Raw genomic sequence first — 23,618 nt, forward strand, 5'->3', positions numbered from 1 at the left:
CCATCCCTAATACACTCAATAAACTCATCCTCAAGGCAGCCCTGCGCAATTTGATTTGTCCAATTAATATGATAGTTAAAATCCCCCATAATTATAGATGTTCCCTTATTACAAGCCTCAACTATTTCCTGATTGATACTCCGTCCAACAGAGTTGCAACTGTTCGGAGGCCTATAGACTACGCCCACTAGTGTTTTTTTCCCCTTATTATTCCTTACCTCCACCCAAACTGTTTCATTATCCTGATCTTTTGACCCAATATCATTTCTCTGTATTAAAGTGATTCCTTCCTTTATTAACATAGCCACCCCACCTCCCCTTCCTTCCTGCCTGTCCTTCCTGATCGTTAAATAACCTGGTATGTTTAATTCCCAGGCATTGTCACCCTGCAGCCATGTTTCTGTAATGGCCACAAGATCATACCCATATGTAGTTATTTGTGCCATTAACTCGTCTATTTTGTTACGAATGCTACGTGCATTCAGATAGAGAACTTTCAAATATGTTTTGTGACACTTAGTTCCTGCTTTTGCCCTTTTTTATTACTTTACCTTTTACTCCATACCTGCTTATCGGGGGAAGGCAGCAGCGCCCAACTTCCTGGCACCGTGGATGGTTCTGCTGCACAGGACAGGAGGAAAAAGAGCAGGAGAGCTATAGTGATAGGGGATTCTATTGTAAGGGGCATAGATAGGCGTTTCAGCGGCCGCAAACAAGACTCCAGGATGGTATGTTGCCTCCCTGGTGCAAGGGTCAAGGATGTCTCTGAGTGGCTGCAGAGCATTCTGGAGGGGGAGGGTGAACAGCCAGTTGTCGTGGTGCATATAGGTACCAACGATATAGGTAAAAACTGGGATGAGGTCCTAAAAGCTGAATATAGGGAGTTAGGAGGTAAATTTTAAAATAGGACCTCAAAGGTAGTAATCTCAGGATTGCTACCACTGCGACGTGCTAGTCAGAGTAGAAATAGAAGGATATTTCAGATGAATTTGTGGCTAGAGGAATAGTGCAAGGGGGAGGGATTCAAATTCCTGGGACATTGGAACCGGTTCTGGGGGAGGTGGGACCAGTACAAACTGGACGATTTGCACCTGGGCTGGGACCGGGACAGATGTCCTAGGGAGAGTGTTTGCTAGTACTGTTGGGGAGGGTTTAAACTAAAATGGCTGGGGGTTGGGAACCTGTGCAGGGAGACAGAGGAAAGGGAAACAAGGATAGAAGCAAAAGACAGGAAAGAGAAAAGCATAAGTGGCAGTCAGAGAAAGCAAGGGTTTAAATCAAACATGGCCACAGTAAATAATGGCCTAGAAATTCACTTTGGGCCCGCCAGCTGGCGTGCGCCCAAAAGTTAGCGCTGAGCGCGGAGCCAGTTGCGCCCGTCAGATATTCCGTTTTTGCGCCCCAAGTCGGAACCGGGCGCTATTCCAGGGTGTGCCCGCCCCCGCTTGGGGCGCTGAAACTGAATTTCAGCACTCTTGGCGCTGCTGCGCCACCCGCTGTGGAGCGGCAGGCTGCGGTACTGCAGGCCTCCTCCTTCTCTTAAGGGGGAGGTGCCTGCAATGGGGAGATCGTCGCTGGATAGTGCCGGCAAATGAGCCCGCCACCACGGAGAAGTGCCGGGTTCGCGGAAAGCAGCCGGCAATGCCGCGGGGGGGGGGTGGAGGAGGCCGGGGAAGGAGGTGCGGGCAGGCGGCCGCCGAAAAAGCGGCCGGCCGCACCTCCGCCTTAAAGCGCCCCACTAAGGCTACAGTACGGCCCCGTTTTCTGATCGCTGTTTGCGGCCGCTGCGGAAGAGGCGGCCGCAACTAAATATGGGGGTCGGGCCGGTATCGGGGCGGAACCGGGGCACTGTGCATACCGATGACGTCATCGGTGCCGGCGCAGCGCTAACGGCTACCGCCGCCATTACCGCTGCGCTGAATATCAGCGCAAACTCCTCTATTGGCGCAGAAGCCCTCTTTGGGCGGTAACTGGCCGCAAAGCTGGCAGCACCTTACTGAATTTCTAGGCCAATAATTCTAATAGGTCTAAGAGTGTTAAAAAAACAAGCCTGAAGGCTTTGTGTCTTAATGCGAGGAGCATTCGTAATAAGGTGGATGAATTAGCTGTGCAAATAGAGGTAAACGAATATGGTATGATTGGGATTATGGAAACATGGCTCCAGGGTGACCAAGGCTGGGAACTCAACATCCAGGGGTATTCAATATTCAGGAAAGACAGGCAAAAAGGAAAAGGAGGTGGGGTACCATTGCTGGTTAAAGAGGAGATTAACACAATAGTAAGGAAGGATATTAGCTCTGATGATGTGGAATCTGTATGGGTAGAGCTGAGAAATATCAAGGGGCACAAAAAGATAGTGGGAGTTGTAGACAGACCCCCAAACAGTAATGCTGAGGTTGGGGATGGCATTAAACAGGAAATTAGAGATGCGTGCAATAAGGGCACAGCAGTTATCATGGGTGACTTTAATCTATATTGGGCTAACCAAATTAGTAACAATACTGTGGAGGAGGAATTCCTGGAGTGTATACGGGATGGTTTCCTGGACCAATATGTCAAGGAACCAACTAGAGATCAGGCCAGCTTAGACTGGGTATTATGTAATGAGAAAGGATTAATTAGCAATCTTGTGCGAGGCCCCTTGGGGCGGAGCGATCATAATATGATAGAATTCTTCATTAAGATGGAGAGTGAAGTATTTGACTCAGAGACTCGGTTCCTGAATTTAAATAAAGGAAACTACGATGGTATGAGGCGCGAGTTGGGTAGGATGGATTGGGGAACGTTACTTAAAAGGTTGATGGTGGAAAGGCAATGGCAAACATTTAAAGATCGCATGGATGAACTACAGAATTTGTTCATCCCTGTTTGGCATAAAAATAAAACAAAAAAAGTGACTCAACCGTGGCTAACAAGGGAAATTAGGTCCAATGAGAGGACATATAAATTGGCCAGAAAAAGCAGCAAACCTGAGGATTGGGAGCAGTTTAGGATTCAGCAAAGGAGGACAAAGGGATTAATTAAGAGGGGGAAAATAGAGTATGAGAGTAAGCTTACAGGGAACGTAAAAACAGACTGTAAAAGCTTCTATAGATATGTGAAGAGAAAAAGATTGGTGAAGTCAAGCGTAGATCCCTTGCAGTCAGAATCAGGGGAATTTATAATGGGGAACAAAGAAATGGCAGACCAATTAAATACATACTTTGATTCTGTCTTCACAAAGGAGGACACAAATAAGCTCCCAGAGATGTCGGGGAACATAGGGTCTAATAAGAGGGAGGAACTGAATGAAATCAGTATTTATAGGGAAATGGTGTTAGGGAAATTGACGGGATTGAAGGCCGATAAATCCCCAGGGCCTGATAATCTACATCCTAGGGTACTAAAAGAAGTGGCCCTAGAAATAGTAGATGCATTGCTGGTCATCTTCCAAAATTCTATAGACTCTGGAACAGTTCTCATGGATTGGAGGGTAGCTAATGTTACCCCAGTATTCAAAAAAGGTGGTAGAGAGAAAATGGTGAATCTTAGACCGGTAAGCCTGACATCGGTAGTGGGGAAAATGCTAGAGTCCATTATTAAAAATGTAATAGCAGAGCACTTGGCAAACAGTGACAGGATCAGACAAAGTCAACATGGATTTACAAAAGGTAAATCGTGCTTGACTAATCTACTGGAATTTTTTGAGGAATTAATTGGTAGAATAGATGAGGGAGAACCAGTGGATGTGGTGTATTAGGACTTTCAGAAGGCTTTCGATAAGGTCCCGCATAAGAGATTAGCGTGTAAAGTTAAAGCACATGGGATTGGGGGTAAGGTACTGACTTGGATAGAGAACTGGTTGGCAGACAGGAAGCAAAGAGTTGGATTAATCGGGTCTTTTTCCGAGTGGCAGGCAGTGACTAGTGGGGTACCACAGGGATCGGTGCTAGGACCCTAGCTATTCACAATATATATTAAGGATCTAGACAAGGGAACTAGATGTAATATCTCCAAGTTTGCAGATGACACAAAGCTGGGTGGGCGTGTGTGCTGTGAGGAGGATGCAGAGAAACTCCAGTATGATTTGGACAGGTTGGGTGATTGGGCAGATGCATGGCAGATGCAGTATAATGTGGATAAATGTGAGGTTATCCACTTTGGTGGCAAAAACAGGAAGGCAGATTACTATCTGAACGGCAATAGATTGGGAAAAGGGGAAGTGCAACGAGACCTGAGTGTCCTTGTGCACCAGTCGCTGAAGGTAAGCATGCAGGTGCAGCAGGCGGTTAAGAAGGCAAATGGTATGCTGGCCTTCATAGCGAGAGGATTCGAGTACAGGAGCAAGGATGTCTTGCTGCAGTTGTACAGGGCCTTGGTGAGACCACACCTTGAGTATTGTGTTCCCTCGTCTAGATCACTAATATATATTGTGAATAACTGGCGTCCTAGCACCGATCCCTGCGGTACCTCACTAGTCACCGCCTTCCACTCGGAAAATGACCCGTTTATTCCAACTCTTTGCTTCCTGTCTGCCAGCCAGTTTTCTATCCAAGTCAGTACCTTACCCCCAATCCCATGTGCTTTAAGTTTGTACGCTAGTCTCTTATGCGGGACCTTATCGAAAGCCTTCTGAAAGTCCAAGTACACCACATCCACTGGTTCTCCCTTATCTATTCTACCAGTTACATCCACAAAAAATTCCAGTTGATTAGTCAAGCATGATTGGTCTTATACTCGCTGGAGTTTAGGAGAATGAGAGTGGATCTCATTGAAACTTATAAAATTCTAACAGGACTAAACAGATTAGATGCAGGAAGGATGTTCCCGATGGTGGGGGAGTCCAGAACCAGGGGTCAGTGTCTAAAGATAAGGGGTAAGCCATTTAGGACAGAGATGAGGAGGAATTTCTTCACCCAGAGAGTGGTGAACCTGTGGAATTCTCTACCACAGAAGGCAGTTGAGGCCAATTCATTAAATATATTCAAGAAGGGGTTAGATATATTTCTTAAGGCTAAAGGGATCAAGGGATATGGGGAGAAAGCAGGGACAGGGTACTGAATTTGGATGATCAGCCATGATCTCACTAAATGGCAGAACAGGCTCGAGGGACCGAATGGCCTACTCCTGCTCCTATCTTCTATGTTTCTATGAGAAATTAAGCCCTGTCTCGCTCAGGTGGTTGTAAAAGTTCCTACAATTTGATGAATGCAGGAAGTTCTCCTGGTGCCCTGGCTAACATTCCTCCCTCAAACAAAACTGCTGAAATCAGATCAGCTAGCCATTCAGTCATTTACTGTTTGTGGGACCTTGCTGTGTGCAAATTGGTTGCCACGTTTACCTACATAACAACAGTGACAAACACTTTGAAGCAATTAATTGGTTGTAAAGTGGTTTGGGAGATTCTGAGAATCTGATGATGCGCTGCATAAAATTTATTTCTTTAACATCCCATAACAGTGCTTCCCTTTGGGAGAAAAAGCTCCTCCTGACGTCTCTCTCTGAACTTCCTCATTTTAACTGGATTTGAAATCTTCACCACAGTGAATCATTTAGCCAGATTAACTTTGTTTAGACAACTTCAATCAGGCCGGCTCTAAAGAATCGGCTTTCCAAATGCATGTTACCAGCAGCGAGCCTCGCTCGCCTGCCATGCATATCAGGAAATCATGGCCGTGTGGTCCACAGTTTTCACTACATTTAGAATTTACACACGACCAGCAAGCCAGATTCACCATCAGTAGCACATGTGCAGAATATCGGTCCTTGAGTCTGACCTTATTTCAAAAAAGTGAAGCCCAACTTCCAAAGCTTTTCTCACAGCCTAGATTCCTGACCTCCAGACATTCCTCTTGAATGTTCCTCTCTTCTATCGGTGCACCAGTTAATTTTTTTGGGTAATTTATTCCATTGTGCCAATCAATGTCTGCATTGGCTCAGTGGTAGCACTCTTGCCTCTGAGATAGAAGGTTGTGGACTCATATCCCACTCCAGTAACTTGAGCACAAAATTCCAAGCTGACATTGCAGTACAGTATTGAGGGAGAGCTGCACTGTCGAAGGTGGTGCCTTTTGGATGAGATGTTAAACTGAGGCCCCATCTGCCCTCTCAGGTGGACATAAAAGATCCAACGGCACTATTCGAAGAAGAGCGGTGGAGTTCTCCCCGATGTCCTGGTCAACATTTATCCCTCAACCACCACCACTAAAACAGATTACCTGGTCATTTATCTCATAGCTGTTTGTGGGATTGTGCTGTGCGCAAATTAGGCTGCTGCGTTTCCTACATTACAACAATGACTGCACATCAAAAGTACTTTATTGACTGAAAAGCGCTTTGGGACATCCTGTGGTCATGAAAGGTGCTATATAAATGCAAGTTCTTTCTTTACATTATATTATATTATTTCTTTGTCTTGGATAATGCAGCAAGAGCATTGGAGCCAGTATATTCTACGTATGTAGAGCGAGATCAACCAATTTACATAATTTATCTGTTCTGTGGGGTGGGGGGGGGGGTGGTTGCGGGGTAGGGTGTTAGGTCAACAGGGATGGGAGGGCACAAGGACACTAAGCGTGCAGAGTTTCTCAAATTTTTCCGGCCATACTTTAATGGTAGCCTCTCATTCTAAGCGGGCGCAGTACAGCTCGAATGTTGCTCAGTTACTCTAGCCGCCTCACATCATTATGTCCATCCAAGTAGCTTAAAGTTCAACTCATGATCACATAGATTTGCACCCCAGGAGAGGAAGACGGGAAAGAGAGGAAATTGGGGGAAGAAAGGAGCTATGTTGGAAGCTGTGTCTTCCAGTAACTATAGCATTAATCTCTTGATATTCTCCCCCTCCTTCTCCCATCTCCAGAGCCAACAATTGCTGCAATGGCTTTGTAACATCTCTACACATTATCTTTCAACTCATGTGTCATGAGCTATGGTCCTTTCACAACTGATCACTAACTGTGGTGAAATGCTACTGATGCAACACACTGATAAAGGCTAAGGAAGAATTCACAAACCCGAACATGGGCTATACCAGCGTGTGTGCAATGTGGCACAGTACAATAATCCCACAATGAAATACCTTCCTCATCGCCTGCATTCATCACTGTATGCACATTAGACACAGACAATGGCCCCGATTTTCAGCTTGTGTGGGAAATGGTCGGGTTTCCCCGAATGTGGGGTTTCTGACACACATAAAAAAGTGTCAATCAGCTCCATGCAATTTTCCCTCAAGTGGCCAATTAATTCCCAGCATGTGGGAAGCCTTGCTAATTGTCCAATTCGAGTCAGAAATCCCCACACTATGATGTCATCATTCGTGGTGCTTTCAAGGTCCATAGCAAGCACTGCATCCTCTGAAGGCTTCCAAACGAACCATACAGGATGGCAGAGGAGCCTGCAGCAGCTGTGGCCAGTGCCAGACCCCGAGCTGTCTTCAAATTCGACGAAGCTTCACTGCAGGCATTATTGGATGGGGTTAGGGCCCACAGGGAGGTCCTCTTCCCTAGGTCAGGGAGGAAGAGGCCTCCCACTGAGACCAATGCTGCATGGATGCAGGTGTCAGCAGATGCCAACTTGCTGGGAGTCACCAGAAGAACCTTGGCATTACATCTCTAACTCCTTCCTTTACTCCCCCACAGTACCATCCAGAGCCCCCGTCCTCACTGTGGAGGAGGAAGAGGCTGTGCAGCCAGACTCCTCAGAGAAGCCAGATCTTCATGGAAGTCCTTCTGAGTAGGACTGCCAGTGCAGAAACGGGTCCCACTGGCCCCCTAAAGCGCAGCAAGGTGCTCTCAAGCCACTTCCAAGCGCTGGCCCCTTCTGGCCTGTGCAGCTTCAGGTGAGTGAGCAGCAGCCTGGTGCTCCTGGTGCTGATCCTGCTGTTCCTGGTTCTGCTGCTGCCGCCTCTGCTGCTGGAGATCCTCTAATGGCAAGAAGGGAAGGAAAAAAAGGCGTCCCATGCTTCTCGTAGATGCCTCCGCTGAGGAAGCGCAGAGTGAGGGTGGCGAGAGGGGCTTCCCAGGAGATCGCATTGGAGAAGTGTGTGAGGCTCCAACCTTCTACAGCTGTGCCTAAGCCTTGAAGAAGTAGCCCCAAACCTGCAACAACAAGGTCCTTCAACATACAAGTGCTGTCCCTTTAAATCGCAGCTTCTCCGATTGACCTGCAGCTGACAGCAAGCAAGCCGGCAAGCTTCACGCCAGGTCTCAGCAGCGGGATTCCCCGCAAGCGTGTTTCAGGTGGGGAAAGCCCCAAAGTCGCAATAGCCCCGGAAAATCTACCTCAACAAGCTGATAATTGGTCATTAGTGCTCCGACGACCAGTCCCGCCAGCGGCGGCCGGGACTGAAGCAGGTCGCGCAGAAACGGCGGTCCGAAAGTCAGACGGAGTGGGGAATCAGGCAGGGGGGGGGGCGTCCCGACCCGCTTTTTCACCGATTTTCGGCCCCCGGCTGCATGAAAAGCCGCCCAACGGCGGCCAGAAAATTGACCCCAATGTATCTATATTTCTATCGCACTTGTATGTTCAATGGCCTCATCTCTACCAACCCCGTCTGTATATATGCACAATCAACATTTACAAGTCAGGAGTGTGATGGAATATTCTCCACTCGCCTGAATGGGTGCAGCTACAACAACACTCAAGAAGTTCGACACCATCCAGGACAAAGTAGTCCACTTGATCGACAATCCATCCACCGCCTTAAACATCCACTCTCTCTACTACTGATGCACCGTGGCTGCAGCATGTACTATCTACAGGATTCCATGCAGCAACTTGCCAAGGCCTCTTTGACAGCACCCCTGAAGCCCATGACCTCCACCATCTAGAAGCACAAGGGCAGCAGGTGCATGGGAACACTACCAGATCCAAGTTCCCCTCCAAGTCCTACACCATCCTGACGTGGACATATATCCCCATTCCTTCATCATTGCTGGGTTAAAATCCTGAAACTCCCTATTTAACAGCACTGTGGGAGTAGCTACATTGCATGGACTGCAGTGGTGCAAGAAGGTGGCCCACCATCACTTTCTCAAGGGCAACTGGAGATGGGCAATAAATGCTGGCCTTTCCAGTGATGCCCATATCCCGAGAATGAATAAATAAAATAACCACATTTTGTTATTTAGCGGTCTTTCATTTGCATAATTTCTTCATGTGTAAAGACCAGTAATAAATAATAACTGGTCAGATCGCTCATGGTATTGCTCATGGATAGTCTAAGGTCTGGAACAAGGTTCTGTATTGCTCTAGCATAGCGTTTATGACGTCACTAACACATAGCAACCAGAGGAAATGTTATTGGGGCAGAGTAAGAGGAGCTTCACTCTGCATCAAAACCGCGTTGTACCAAACCTCGGAGTGCTTGACACTGACCAAAATAGAAAATGTTCTGCTCCTCAGTGCGGACATTTCATTGGCTTCATAGACACAAAAAACACTTTTTAAAAAAGGAACAAATTAGCCCCAAACTAAAAAACAAAAGTAATTTTAAAAAAAACAGAAGAGAAACACTGCATCTTCGACTTCTTGTAATATCCCATTTAAATTCTTCTTGCCGCAAACTCACAACAAAAGCACAATGAAAATATACCTAGAGATTAAGCAAAGCTTCCAATTTTGCTATCTCTTTGAACAGTTTATAAAGATAAGCATGCGGTAGGTTTTGGGGTCTGGCACACAAAGTCTGCATATGTGTAGTGCTGCTGTGTTTCTTTTCGAGAACTGGACTAATGGAAACTTTGGCCTGCACTTCAGCCCCAACTTCCCCATTTTGAGGTTCAGTCTGATCCATCTGATAGCACAGTAGTTACAGCTGGGAAACTGTCTTGAACTTTTTAAAAAAAAATAAGGACCGACATTCTTGCTCTGTTTGGTCTTTTCTTACAGTGGGTTTTAATTTTCTCTGTCTATTGTTTTTAACTCACTGGTTAATGCACTCATGTTCAATGCATACTTTTAAAATGTTTAACAAGAAAGAAAGACTTGCATTTATATAGCACCTTTTATGACCTCAGGACATCCCAAAGCGCTTTACAGCCAATGAAGTACTTTTGAAGTGTAGTCACTGTTGTAATGTAGGAAACACGGCAGTCAATCTACGCACAGCAAGCTCCCACAAACAGCAATTCAGATCATCTGTTTTTATTGATGTTGGTTGAGGGATAAATATTGGCCAGGACACCAGGGAGAACTTCCCTCTTCTTCGAAATAGTGCCATGGGATCTTTTACGTTCACCTGAGAGAGCAGACAGAGCCTCGGTTTAACCTCTCATCCGAAATACAGCAACTCTGACAGTGCAGCACTCTCTCAGTGCTGCACTGGGGTGTCAGACTAGATTATATGCTCAATCTCTGGAGTGGGCCTTAAACCACTGAGCTACAGATTAAAGTCAGAAATCTGCAAATACAGAAGTGGTCAATAAAGCCAAGAAAATGAAGGCTTAACATTGACTTTATATATCTAAGTAAAATGTGCTTATGAAATCTAGGCTTCATATGAAATCGTATTCTTGAAGAAAGTGCAGTATTTAACTCCGTGCACGCCATGGACCCTGAACATTGTGAGATCAAGCACTCCCAGGTCAGGTACAGCACAGTCAGATGTGGAATAAACTTCAGTGTCGAGAGTTCCCTGCATAAATTTGCAATTGTGCAAGTTGGATTTTGCTACACGAGTCTATTGCACAACAAGACAGTGTGATCTATGCACTCGGTTAAAACTAAACAATGTAGAAACAGCTTTCAATTCCTGCTTCTCTGAAGTACTTCCTTTTGAAAACACCACTAAGTAAAGAGACTGGAGGAACATTCCTTTGTAGCTCTTTTTTTTTCGGTGTTTGCACTTAACAGGAAGAAGTGATACTAATGCTGGGGAGCGGAACACTTGTCCACTTCAAGCACTCAGTGTCAGCCACAAGCACTCACAGGTCAGGTCCAGCAAGTACTGGAAGCAAAGTAAAGGGACAGGTTTTTCGTTGGGCCGTGGAGGCAGGATTGGAGGCGTGTGGGGGGTTAAAATCCCGAAATCGGGGGGCACGAACCCATCCGGCCCCCAACCCGCCCCCATGCCAGTTTCAAAGGAGGCGGGTACCCGACCCGCACTGGGACCCACCTCTCCAAGCGGGAAGGGGATTAGTGCCAATTAACTGCCTGTTAACAGGTAGTTAACAGGCAGTTTTTAGCCTAATCCCTATTTTCATCCCTGAAGTGTGGGATTCCCGACGGCTCCAAACCACGCCAAGTTAGCGAGGCGGGCTGTCGGGCTGAAGGGCTTGGAGGGTTCGAGATGTCCTGTGATCAGGTAAGTGATGGGTGCATGAGTGCAGAGGTAAGTGCGTTTGGTGTGTTCAAAGAAGTTTTACTTACCTTTTCTTACCTTTATAGCCTTCCTTCCTTCAGGTCTCGGGAGTCCCTCATCTCACCAGCACAGAAAGCAGAATGGCCGCAATCTGTCAAAAATTGCAGCATTCACCTTTCTGTTCCGGGGAGATCTCTAAATCATCCGGAGAGGAAGGAATTAACTTAGAGTACAGATTGTCAGTGTTTGACAGCTTCAAACAGCTGTCAAACGCTGATATTTCATCTGTCAAAAGGTCTTGACAAATGAAATATCAATCTGTGATGTCACCTGTTGCCGGGTGGCCCTTAATTGGCCTGCTGAGCCCGCTGGGCGGGCTCAACAATGTCAATCAAGTCAAAATTGCGTGGGTTGGCTACAACTTGATGGAGGCGGGACTACAATCCCGAAAGTTGTAGTCCTGCCTCCTACCCGCCTCCTCAATGAAAATCTAGCCGACGGTGTCTCAACAATGTCCCCTAAACTCCGATATTTGAAGGACATCCTTACTGCATCAGTGTGACATTTTTATTTCCCACACCAATTAATAGAAAGAAAAAATAAAAGATTTGCATTTATACAGCAACTTTTACGACCTCCGGACATCCCATAGCACTTTACAGCCACTTTACTTTTTAAGTCCAGTCACTGTTGAAATGTAGGAAACACGGCAGCCAATTTGCACAGGGCAAGTGTCCACAAACAGCAATGAGATAATGACTAGATCATCTGTTTTAGTGATGTTGGTTGAGAGAGAAATATTGGCCATGGGATCCTTTACGTCCATCTGGAAGATGCCAGCTCCGACAGTGCCGCGGACCCTCAGTACTGAACAGAAGCGTTAGCCTAGATTTTGTGCTCAAGTCTCTGCAATGGGACTTGAACCACAACCTCTTGACTCAGAAATGAGAGTGTTGCCACTGAGCCAAGGCTGACATCTTAGCTAATGCCAAATTAATTTGATGCCATGGGCTTAAGCTGGTCTGCGACTAGTTTGCAACTGTCATAACTCATTTCACAAAGGACCCTACCAGCCTGCGGAGAGAGGAGATTTTCATCTCAGGTTTTGCTTACATTAGAACGGTTCTAAAGTCATCTGTTGATTGTGAAGTGTTTTGATATGATCTGAGAATGTGATAAGGTGCTATATAAATGCAAGTTGTTTCTTTCTATATTTCGGGACACAGTATATGAAAAAAGAAAAGACTTGCATTTATATAGCGCCTTTCACGACCACCGGACATCTCAAAGTGCTTTACAGCCAATTAAGTACTTTTGGAGTGTAGTCACTGTTGTAATGTGGGAATATGAGTAACATATGGTATGTGTAGCATGTTAGGGAGGACAAGGGGACTTTGGACCTATGGTTCCCAAAACTTTCCACCACTGGGGTTTTCCTCACCTCATGTTTGGGTCTGTTGTAGATTAATTGGTAGCGATTGATTGCCATGATAAGTCAACAGCTCCATTATTGTTGTATCGTACGACTACCAGGATGGTAGGAGGCGAACTAGATGGACCTCTGTCTTTTTCTGTCTAGCAACTTCAATGCTCCTATGATTTTTCATTAGACTGACTGATCCCATGGTCGGTGGCTAAGCCACTGCATCATCCAGGTTCCCAAATATTTTATACCTATACCATACAGGCAGGTAAACACACCTGGTTTCATTAATATGTGAGGTTTCATTAACATGTGAGGACATGACTGTACAGTTAAGTGCCAGCTTCGCTCAGTTGGTAGCACTCCTACTTCTAAGTCAGAATATCTCATGTTTTCCTGCCCACAGAGTTTACACACAAATGCTGAGGATTAAGACATGGGGAACACCTTTAAGTCTGCACCAGTCGAGACAGAACCAGCTCTACAGGAGCCCCTTACAGGTAAGCTGTGACTCAATTCCATAACTGGATGATGAACGCTGATGAGGAAAATAAATGAATGGATGTTTCCCTTGGAAGCTGAGGTAAATTTGTAACTTACTAAATATTCATTGAGGGGCACAGCCCCATGCAACGTCTTGCTCAATGACCACTTGCAGAAATGCTCCACCACAGAGTGATGGAAAACAGATCTGCAATCTCAGTTCGCTGTCTTCAAACGTGCCAGTCAATGTAGTTTCCGAGCCATCCAGGGCACTTTCAAAAAGGGTTATTTCTCAACATTGACAATTTGATTCCCTTGTGAGGAATACAGTTGCTCGGACTTCAGGAACCCTCTAGTTCCTTGTCTATTTATTTGTGTGTGTGAACTTTGACAGTGAGTGACAGCCAAGTCATTTGACGCACTCGCACTTCCAGCAAAAGTGGCTGGATAGTCATCCACCGTCTGGTAGGACTGATAGTTTAATTGCGCTCTACAGATGTTAAGATAGCCCTGCTTCCTAACAGCACTCCTTTGCTTTCCTCTCATTGGGCAGTAAAAGAAAGAGAAGGGACAGGACTGAATCCAAGCTCTCGCAACATACCAAAGCCAAGTAGGTTGTGGATAAAGGCCCAGAGACACAAGGGCCACATGGGAAGGGGAAACATGGCTGCACTGGCCTTCAGTGGTATTTTGAGTGCTACTGCTGTGGGGCATTGTTGGCCTGTAGGAATTTTCTGAGCTCTCTGAATAGTAAATTAACGGCTGCTTGGGGAGTTTCCCTTGATCATCTGCAGTTAGTGGCATCGCAACGAGCTCCCAGCTGATCCTTCGAAATTGCACTGAGACCTTGAGATGCTCCCCCAAAACAGCAAGAAATGTGTTACATACTGCACAAGATAACACAGCATGTTATATGGATTAAACAGGAAATAAAATAGAAGCATTGTAAACTGGGGGCAGGGAAACGCTAACGAGAGGAGGGAAGGGAAGGGGAACTGAAAGATTTTTATTTTTGTTTGGAGAAGAAAAAGAAGCAGGACATTCAAAAATTGTACCCTGGGATTCTGGGCACATTCCAGGAATATGCTCTAGGATTCAAGAATGGTGGATTCTATACCACCATTCAAGCCCCAAATCCAGAGGAAACATGAGGGCCTAGAAATTGGGTTCTGGTCTTGCCAGGGCTGTAGCGCCAGAAAGTTTGCGCCAGCGGTAATGCGGCAGCGCGCGACGAAAATTCGGGTGCGCCGGGCCCAGACGGCGGCGGGCGCTAAAACCCTCCTTTAGCGCCTCAAAACGGGCGTGAACTTGGGTTTCCCGGCGCTAATCCCCCGCTGCGGCACCCGATGCGGTGCGGCAGGCGGGGGAACTGCAGGCCTCCTCCTCCTGTTAAGGAGGAGCTGCCTGCAGCCGACAACTGTCCGGCGGATTGACCCGACATCTGAGCCCGGCACCTCGGGGAAGTGCCGGGCTTGCATGAGACACTGATCAGGGCCGCGGGGGGGGAATGCAGGAGTCCGGGAAGGGAGGTGCGGGCAGGCGGCCGCCGGGAACGCGGCCGGCCGCCGCTCCACCTTTATGCGCCGGCGCACACTGGGGGAAGACTCTGTTGCCAGAGTCTTAGTTGCGCCTGCCACGGGCGAGGCGGGCGCAACTGAATTTCGGCTTGGGGCCGGGTTACCACGGCAACCGGGACGCTGCGCACACCGATGACGTCATCGGTGCCGGCGCAGCGCTACCGGTGCAACGCCGATTTAGGGCCCCAGGGAATTTCTCAACTGGGCATAACTCCGGCGCTAGGCCCTCTAGCGCCTCAAATGCGGCGCTAAGCCTACCGAATTTCTAGGCTGAGGTGTAAGGATTGTGTGGAGACAGTATGCAAGCAAATGATTGTGTGTAACCAACAGGTTAGCGATGCAATTTGGTTCTTGATACTACAAAGATTGTCAGGTACTTAACACTTGAACATTAAATTCCTGTGTCCAATATGTTAATAGAGGCATTAGCCCACTTATTTTAAATAGAAAAGAAAGACTTGCATTTTTATAGTGCCTTTCACAACCTCAGGACGCCCCAAAGCACTTTACAGCTTTTGAAGTGTAGTCAATTTGCTCACAGCCAGGTCCCACAAACAGCAATGAGATAAATGACCAGATCATCTGTTTTAGGTGTTGGTTGAGGGTAAAGGTGCAGTGGGAAAAATTCCTTTCCATCAAGTGCTGGGCTCCATCTCAGTCTCTCTCCAGTATCTCTGGAGTTCCAGTGCTATCATACACTCAGTTCCTGGCAGGCCACTGGGGAATATGTGGCTACCTTTCAGGGCAGTAAAACTGCCTTAAAACGAAAATGTATACTCATCAAAGCCAGACACAACCTGATCGCACTGGGACTGAGCAGCAGTATCTGCAAACTGCAGTGTGCTACAAGGGTTAATCTTAAGCAAGAGTTGTTTTTATAAAGTGACATTTAGCTTCCCCTTTTCCACAGTACTGATACCTCAAGATAAGCGAATAACATGAGGATGAACTAGACTGCCAGAAAAAACACTCTTACATGCAATGCCTTTTGACTAAGTGTGTGACGTATTTTCATGATTGTTTTATACATTTTTTTTTCTGAAGGCACTGACGCTTGTCGAGGTAAGGTAACATGGGTGCCAGCAATCCTTCCATAGGAACACAGGTACAGGAGTAGGCCAAGCGGGCGATTTCATCCATTCAATTAGATCATAGCTGATCTGTATCTCAACTCCATTTACTTGCCTTTGATCCATATTAATTGATACCCTTACCTAACAAAAATCGATCGATCCCAATCTTGAAAATTTTAATTGACCCAGCATCCACAGCCTTTTGGGGGAGAAAATTACAGATTTCATGTAACGTTTGTGTGAAAAAGTGCTTCGTGATAGCACTCTTAAATGGGGTCGCTCTAATTTTAACACCATGACCACTTGTTCAGCATTTCCCCACCAGAGGAAATAGCTTCTCTATGGCTAATTTAGGTATCAGCTGTGGCTACGAGTGGTAGTTGTCTCACCTCTGAGTCAGAAGGTTATGGGTTCAAATCTCACTCCAGAAACTTAGCCTGTGTGTGAAAAAGTGCTTTCTGATTTTATTCATAGAATCATACAGCACAGAAGAATGCTATTTGGCCCATCATGCCTGTGCCGGCTGTTTGAAAGAGCTATCTGTTGTGTATGTACCTTTAAGAGTGTTTATCGTGAGATACTTCCTAGAGGACTCTTCGACCTCCATCTGCAAATATGCTTGTGCTAAGTCAATTTTTGTAAAACGCTTCCCTCCAGATAGTGAGGCGAAGATGTCTTCTATCCTTGGAAGAGGATATTGTACTGTGTGAAGGACTGGGTTCACCGTCACCTTGAAATCCCCACAGATGCGAATCTTCCTTGGCTACCCGGACTTATTGCTTAACATTTTCTTCATGACAGGAACGATGGGTGTCGCCCACTCGCTCCAGTCGACCTTAGACAACACGCCTGCCTTCTCCAGATTCTCCAGCTCTGCCTCGACGGCTGGGCGAATTGCATATGGTACCGGTCTTGCTTTGAAAAACTTGGGAACTGCATTCTCTTCTATTTTTATCGAGGCGGTTACGCCTTTAAGCGTGCCCAGTTCTTGTTGAAATACCTCTTTGGCGTTAGCTAAGATTGTTGACAATCGTCCAGGAGTGACGTCTTCATCTTTTTTACCGTCCACCGTCATTGCATGAATGGAGTGCCAATCTAAGTTTATCTTCCTGATCCATTCACGTCCCAATAACAGTGGTCCACCATTTGGCAGTATGTAGAGATACAATTTCCGTATTTTCTTGCCGTTGTATTCGACAGGCACCCTTATTTTTCCTCTGGGGTATACTTTTTGCCCCGTATACGTCGTCAAGACGATGGATGTCTCTCTCAAGGGTATGTGTGAGAATAGCCGCTCGTAGTCTCGTCGATTCATGACGGTTAGCGCTGATCCTGTATCCAATTCCATTTTAACTTGGGACTCTGCTATCGTGAGGGTGACCCAAATGGTTCGGTGATTCTCTTTTGCGATTACATTGTGAAGTTTGAGACAGCTTAGTCTCCTGTTCCCAGATTCACTATCGCTCATCTGGTCTTCGGAACTACTGTCCGTCATCTTTTGTACTTTCTTGTACGGTTCCTTAGTAGCCTTTTTGTTGTCACTGGTCTTCTTCCCAGACCTGCAAACTCGTGCAATGTGTCCCATCTTTCCGCATTGCCTGCATATTTTGTCTTTGGACCAGCAGTCCTTCTGGTCATGGTTAGTTCCACCGCAGCGATAACATTTTGCAAATCCCCGTGTCATTTCGTGGGTGCCGTATTCCTGTGGCTTTTGTTGAATTGCTGCAGCTCCCCTGGCTGCTGCTTCATACGATACTGCCACGCTGAAAGCCTTATCTAGCGTCAGCTCTTTCTCTGAGAGTAACTTCTTCTGTGTTCCTTCACTCAGGAGTCCACAGACAAATTTGTCCCGTAGGGTATCTGCCAGTCCTGCCCCGAACTGGCAGTGCTTTGATAGCTTGCGTAGTTCCGTAAGGTACTCAGCATTGCTCTCATCTTTATGCTGAGTTCTCCTGTGGAATTTAAATCTTTCTGCTATCAACAGCGGTGCAGGGTTTAGGTGTTCCTGTAGGACAGCAACAATTTCGTTAAACTCTTCGCCTTTGGTTTGGCTGGAGTAATCAGGTCCCGCAATAGGCCGTACGTTCTAGCGCCCATTACGTTTAGCAATACCGATGCCTTTTTCTCATCAGCTATTTCGTTTGCCTCGAAATATACCTTGACTCTTTCCACATACGTGGTTCAGTCCTCTATTGTATTATCAAAAGCAGTGATACAGCCAGTCTTCGGCATCTTGCAAATCTAAAATGGCGCCTCCCGCGCTTTGCCTTCTTCCCCGCTGATTAAGACGGCGCCTCCTGCGCTTTGCCTTCTTCCCCGTTGTTGCTAGCGCTGCTTTCTGCGGTTCCCGTTGCAACCTGCAGCTCCTCGCAGTTTCTTGCGCGTTTAATATTTCTTTTTTTATTATTTTCCCGTCGTGGAACAACCCTGTGGGACTCTTGCCTCCCTCTTCTCGGGTCTATACGCAGCCCGGCTTCATAGCACCGGCCGCGCCCTGTGTGCTCCACCCTCTCTCTCTCTTCTTCCCGACAACGCTGCTCGGCCCCGTTGCAAGCCACCCGCTCGAGTTCGCGACCGCCGCAGCCCAGGAAGGATCAGTGTACTACCTGCCACCAGCCCGATTAGCTGAAGCACCGTCGACAGGAACCAGGCCCCGCTTTCGACAGCTTCTCCAGCAATCTTCAACTCCGCTAACACAGGGGCGGATGCCCATGGTCGACGCCCGTTTCTACTGCTTCTTACTTTTTTTTTTCTTTCTGGCCTCGACCTCTGCACACTTCGCTGTAGGAATGGATCCCAGGAGGTGGTGCAGACTGTAGGTAAGTTCGTATCTGCTCGTCGCCAGTATTATGTCCGTGAATGATTGGGACATGGACAGCAGGAGTTGAACAAAACAAGTCTTTACTGATGGAAGTCAATAGTGAAACTGAAAACAATAGAGGCTCACTAGCGCCTTTTATACAGGGGTGGTCACTGCCGGTACTGCAGTCTGAGACCAGTTATTCTCTTAAAGGTACATACACAATACTATCCATTTAATCTCATAGCCCTGTCAAATTTTTCCGCTTCAAGTATTTATCCAATTCCCTTTTGAAAGTTATTATTGAATCTGCTTCAACCAACCTTTCAGGCAGTGCATTCCAGATCATAACAACTCAAGGCCTGGTTCCCTCTGTTTCTTTTGACAATTACCTTAAATCTGTTTGCACTGGTTACCGACCCTTCTGCTAGTGGAAAGTTTCTCCCTATTTACTCTATCAAAACCCCTCATAATTTTGAACACCTCTATTAAACCTTCGCTGCTCTAAGGAGAACAATCCCAGTTTCTATAGTCCTTCATCCTTGGTACCATTCTAGTAAATCTCCCCTGTACCCTCTTCAAGACCTTGACACCCTTCCTAAAGTGTGGTGTCCAGAACAGGCCTAACTGATTTATAAAGGTTAGGCATAACTTTCATGCTTTTGCATTCTATGCCCGGAATTTTGCCTACCTGGGTGGGTTCGGTGCGGCCGGTGTTCATGGCGGGTTGTGACCCCACTGCTGACTCCATCCCACTCTGGAAAATGAACTTACCTTAATGGGGCCTATTAAGCCCGCCAGTGCATTACCCAGCCCAACAAGAAGGAGCAAGTCTGGTGTGGTGTATGTGCCTTTAAGAGCCCCTGTGTACTGTAATGCCGGTAGTGGCCACTCGGGCTATATAAGCCTGTATAGTGTCTTGTATCTTTTAGTTCACCTCCAGACTTTGTTCAGTAAACACCTGTTAAACCAACTCCTGCATTCCATGTCTCCATTAACACATGGATACAACAGTGGCGACGAATTGGAAATGGACTTACCTGCAATTCGGCAGCACCTCAAGGAGATCGATTCCTCAGATGAAGGTCGAAGAAAAAAGAAGAAAAAACTGTGGTTTCACCAGCTAGCCGGGCTGGTGGCAGGTACTGCAATAATCCTTCCTGGGCGGCGGGCTGGGACTCGATCGGCTGGCTCTGCAGCGGGGCCGAGCAGCGAAGGCGGAGGAAAACAGAGACGGAGGGTGGAGCACTCGGGAGACGGCCGGCGCTGCAAAGCAGGTCGGCGTTCGGACCAAGCAGAGGGAGGGAAAAGTCCCAGAGAGTCCGGCGGGAACGAGTCTCCAACTATTAAAAATATCTATGTAAATAAAAACCGCGGAGAACAGAGTTGTCAGCAGCGGCAGCGGCGGGAAAGCACGGGAGGCGCCATTTTTTCTCGGCAGGGAAGAAAGGAAAGCGCGGGAGGTGCCATTTTTTTTTCATGATGCCTAAGACTGGCAATATTATTGCTTTCGATAGTGATACAGAGGATTGGACCACATATGTGGAAAGAGTGGAAGTATATTACACAGCGAATGAAATAGAGGATGATAAAAAGGCATCGGTACTTCTAAATCTAATGGGCACAAGGACATATGGGCTGTTACGAAACTTAATCACTCCAGCCAAACCGATGGACAAGAATTTTAAGGAGATTGTTGATACCCTACAGGAGCACTTAAACCCAACACCGCTGCTGATAGCGGAACGATTCAAATTCTTCAGGAGGAATCAGCACAAGAATGAAAGTAATGATGATTACCTCACCGAATTAAGGAAGTTGTCAAAGCACTGCCAATTCGGGGCAGGACTGGCAGATTCTCTTCGAGACAAATTCGTCTGCGGTCTCCAAAGTGAAGGAACACAGAAAAGGCTACTTTCTGAGAAAGATTTGACACTGGACAAGGCTTTCAGTGTGCTGTATCATACGAAGCAGCAGCAAGAGGAGCTGCAGAGATACAGCAAAAGCCACAGGACTTCAGCACCCATGAAATGACACAGGGTTTTGAGAGATGTTATCGCTGCGGCAGATCCACCCATGACCAGAAGGACTGCTGGTTCAAGGACAAAGCATGCAGGCAATGCGGAAAGATGGGACACATTGCACGTGTATGCCGATCTGGAAACAAAAAATCCACTGACAGAAAAAAAATCAATAAGGAAAAGTACAGAAAGGTACAAATGATGACGGACAGTAGCTCCGTAGACCAGAAGAGCGATACCGACTCCGGAAACAAGAGACTAAGCTGTCTCAAATTACATAATGTAATTGCCAAAGAAGATTACCAGACCATTTGGGTTACCCTCACGATAGCGGGGTCCCCAGTTAAAATGGAGCTAGATACAGGATCAGCTCTGACCGTCATAAGTCGACGGGATTACGAGCGGCTATTTCCGCATATACCTTTGAAAGACACATCCTTTATCTTGAAAACATATACGGGGCAGAAAGTATACCCCAGAGGGAAAATAAGGGCACCTGTTGTATACAACGGCAAGGAAATACAGAAGTTGTATTTATACGTTCTGCAAGATGGTGGTCCACTGCTGTTGGGACGTGAATGGATCAGGAAGATACGTTTAGACTGGCACTCCATTCAGGCACTGACAGTGACCAGTACGAAAAAAAATGATGATGACGTCATACCTGAACGATTAAAAGACATCTTGGCCAATGCCAAAGAAGTGTTTCAACAGGAACTAGGAACCTTGAAAGGCGTCACCACCTTGATAAAAGTGGAAGATGCGGCAATTCCCAAGTTTTTAAGGCAAGGCCGGTGCCATACGCAATTCGTCCAGCAGTCGAGGCAGAGCTGGAGAATTTGGAAAAGGCAGGCGTGTTATCCAAGATAGATTGGAGCGAGTGGGCAACACCCATCGTCCCTGTCATGAAGAAAACGTTGAATAATGATAAATCTGAAGAACAGAGAAAAATTCGCATCTGTGGGGACTTCAAGGTGACTGTAAACCCGATCCTTCACACGGTACAGTATCCTCTTCCGAGGATAGAAGATATTTTCGCCTCACTATGCCTCACAGCACCTGAAAATGTCTCACAATTAAGGCCGTTCCTGGGATTGATAAATTACTATCCTAAATTTTTACCGAACTTGTCAACTGTTCTGCACCCCCTTAACGAACTGCTACAAACGGGAGTAATTTGGAAATGGAGCGAAGACTGTAAACGTGCCTTCCATAAATGCAAAGGCTTGATCACATCCAAGGAAGTTTTGGCTCATTACAACCCATCACTGCCAATCAGACTGGCGTGCGATGCATCCCCTTACGGCATAGGAGCGGTATTATCGCATAGATTCCCTGATGGCTCGGAGCGGCCGATAGCTTTTGCGTCACGCTCATTGAACTCAGCTGAGCGTAACTATGCCCAGATTGACAGGGAAGCACTCAGCCTGGTATGGGGAGTGAAGAAATTCAACCATTACCTACACGGACAAAAATTTACCTTGTTGACTGACCATCAACCCCTCGTCTCCATATTCAACCCTAAAAAGGGCGTTCCCATTATGACAGCGCAAAGGCTACAGAGGTGGTCCCTTTTCCTAGGGGCACACCAATATGACATAGAATACAAAGGATCAAAACAGCATGGGAATGCTGATGGTTTATCGCGCCCACCGTTGCCAACGGTAGAAGAGGCACCTACAGTGGACCCAGTGGAGATGTTCCACTCAACCATAGTGGAATGTCTACCAGTAACAAATTCTACCATTGAAAAGGAAACGAGAAATGACCCAACTCTCTCACGAGTCTACGATTTAACGGTGAAGGGATGGCCAGCACATGGCGAACCACTGTTGCCAGCATTCTCGCAAAGAAGAGAACAGCTGTCAGTGTGCCGAGGAACCTTGATGTGTGGATCCAGAGTGGTGATTCCACCCAACCTCCAGGATAAAGTGCTAAAGGAGCTTCACGAGGGGCATCTGGGTGGAGTGAAAATGAAGAACCTAGCCAGAGCGTTTGTGTGGTGGCCAGGTATCGATGGAGACATCGAAGAAATGACCAAGAGCTGTCTAGGATGCCAGAAGGTCCAAAACGCCCCACCACAAGCCCCTCTACATCCATGGGAGTGGCCCTCATCTCCATGGCAAAGGGTACACATCGACTTTGCTGGTCCATTTATGGACTCAATGTTCTTAATCGCGGTTGATGCACACTCCAAGTGGCCGGAGGTAATAAAGATGTCCTCCACCACCACGGAAAAAACCATCACAGTATTAAGGACCATATTTGCCAGGAATGGGCTGCCTGAACAGATCTGTTCTGATAATGGACCGCAATTTGTGTCCGAAGAATTCAGGAAGTTCTTAAAAAACAATGGGGTTAAGCACTACACGTCCACCCCATACCATCCCGCCACCAATGGATTGGCTGAAAGGTTTGTCCAGACCTTCAAGAAGGCCATAAAGGCCATGGGTAATGAAGACATAAATCTACAGCATAAGATAGATAACTTCTTGTTTGCATACAGGAATGCAACACATGTGGTTACAAACCAAACTCCCGCCATGATGTTTTTCAATAGAAGCCTAAGATGCCGGCTGGATTTGATCAAGCCAAACATCAGAAGGGACGTGGAGAACCAGCAATTTCAAGCATGAATGAAAGGCCAACTAGAACCTTCCAGATAGGTCAACAAGTTTTGGCCTGGGACTACCGTACCGAGAAATGGCAGCCTGGAACTATTTGCACACGACTAGGACCGCTGATGTATACCGTGGACATTGGAGAAAGCATAATAAGGCGCCATGCTGACCAGATCATAGAGTCATCCGAAAAGGGACAACCTACACCACAACTCTATACGCCTAATGATGAAGCAGAGATACCCATAGTATCTACCTCCGATCCGGTGATACTCGAACCAGATGAACCCGACACTGGCATTCAAGCCGAATCAACCTTGCCAAAAGAACCTACTA

General features: G+C 46.7%; 2 protein-coding genes across 3 annotated transcripts in view; one reads left to right on the forward strand and one right to left on the reverse strand.

Moving 5' to 3' along the window:
* The window catches only part of tg (thyroglobulin), a 604,630-nt gene that overhangs the window by 287,399 nt on the left and 293,613 nt on the right, over positions 1-23,618 (reverse strand). The gene's annotated exons all lie outside the window — the stretch shown is intronic.
* Positions 1-23,618, forward strand: part of sla1a (Src like adaptor 1a) — an 88,556-nt gene that overhangs the window by 33,697 nt on the left and 31,241 nt on the right. For both annotated transcript variants that reach the window (XM_085992483.1, XM_085992482.1), the window contains one exon: positions 13,114-13,207. In XM_085992483.1, the coding sequence (XP_085848609.1) occupies positions 13,144-13,207 (64 nt within the window). In that variant the 5' untranslated portion in view covers positions 13,114-13,143. The remainder of the gene's footprint in view (positions 1-13,113; positions 13,208-23,618) is intronic.

Source organism: Somniosus microcephalus, chromosome 7 (genome assembly GCF_052327205.1).
Source record: "Somniosus microcephalus isolate GS21.2 chromosome 7, FLI_Smic_1.0, whole genome shotgun sequence".
Taxonomy (NCBI): Eukaryota; Metazoa; Chordata; class Chondrichthyes; order Squaliformes; family Somniosidae; genus Somniosus; species Somniosus microcephalus.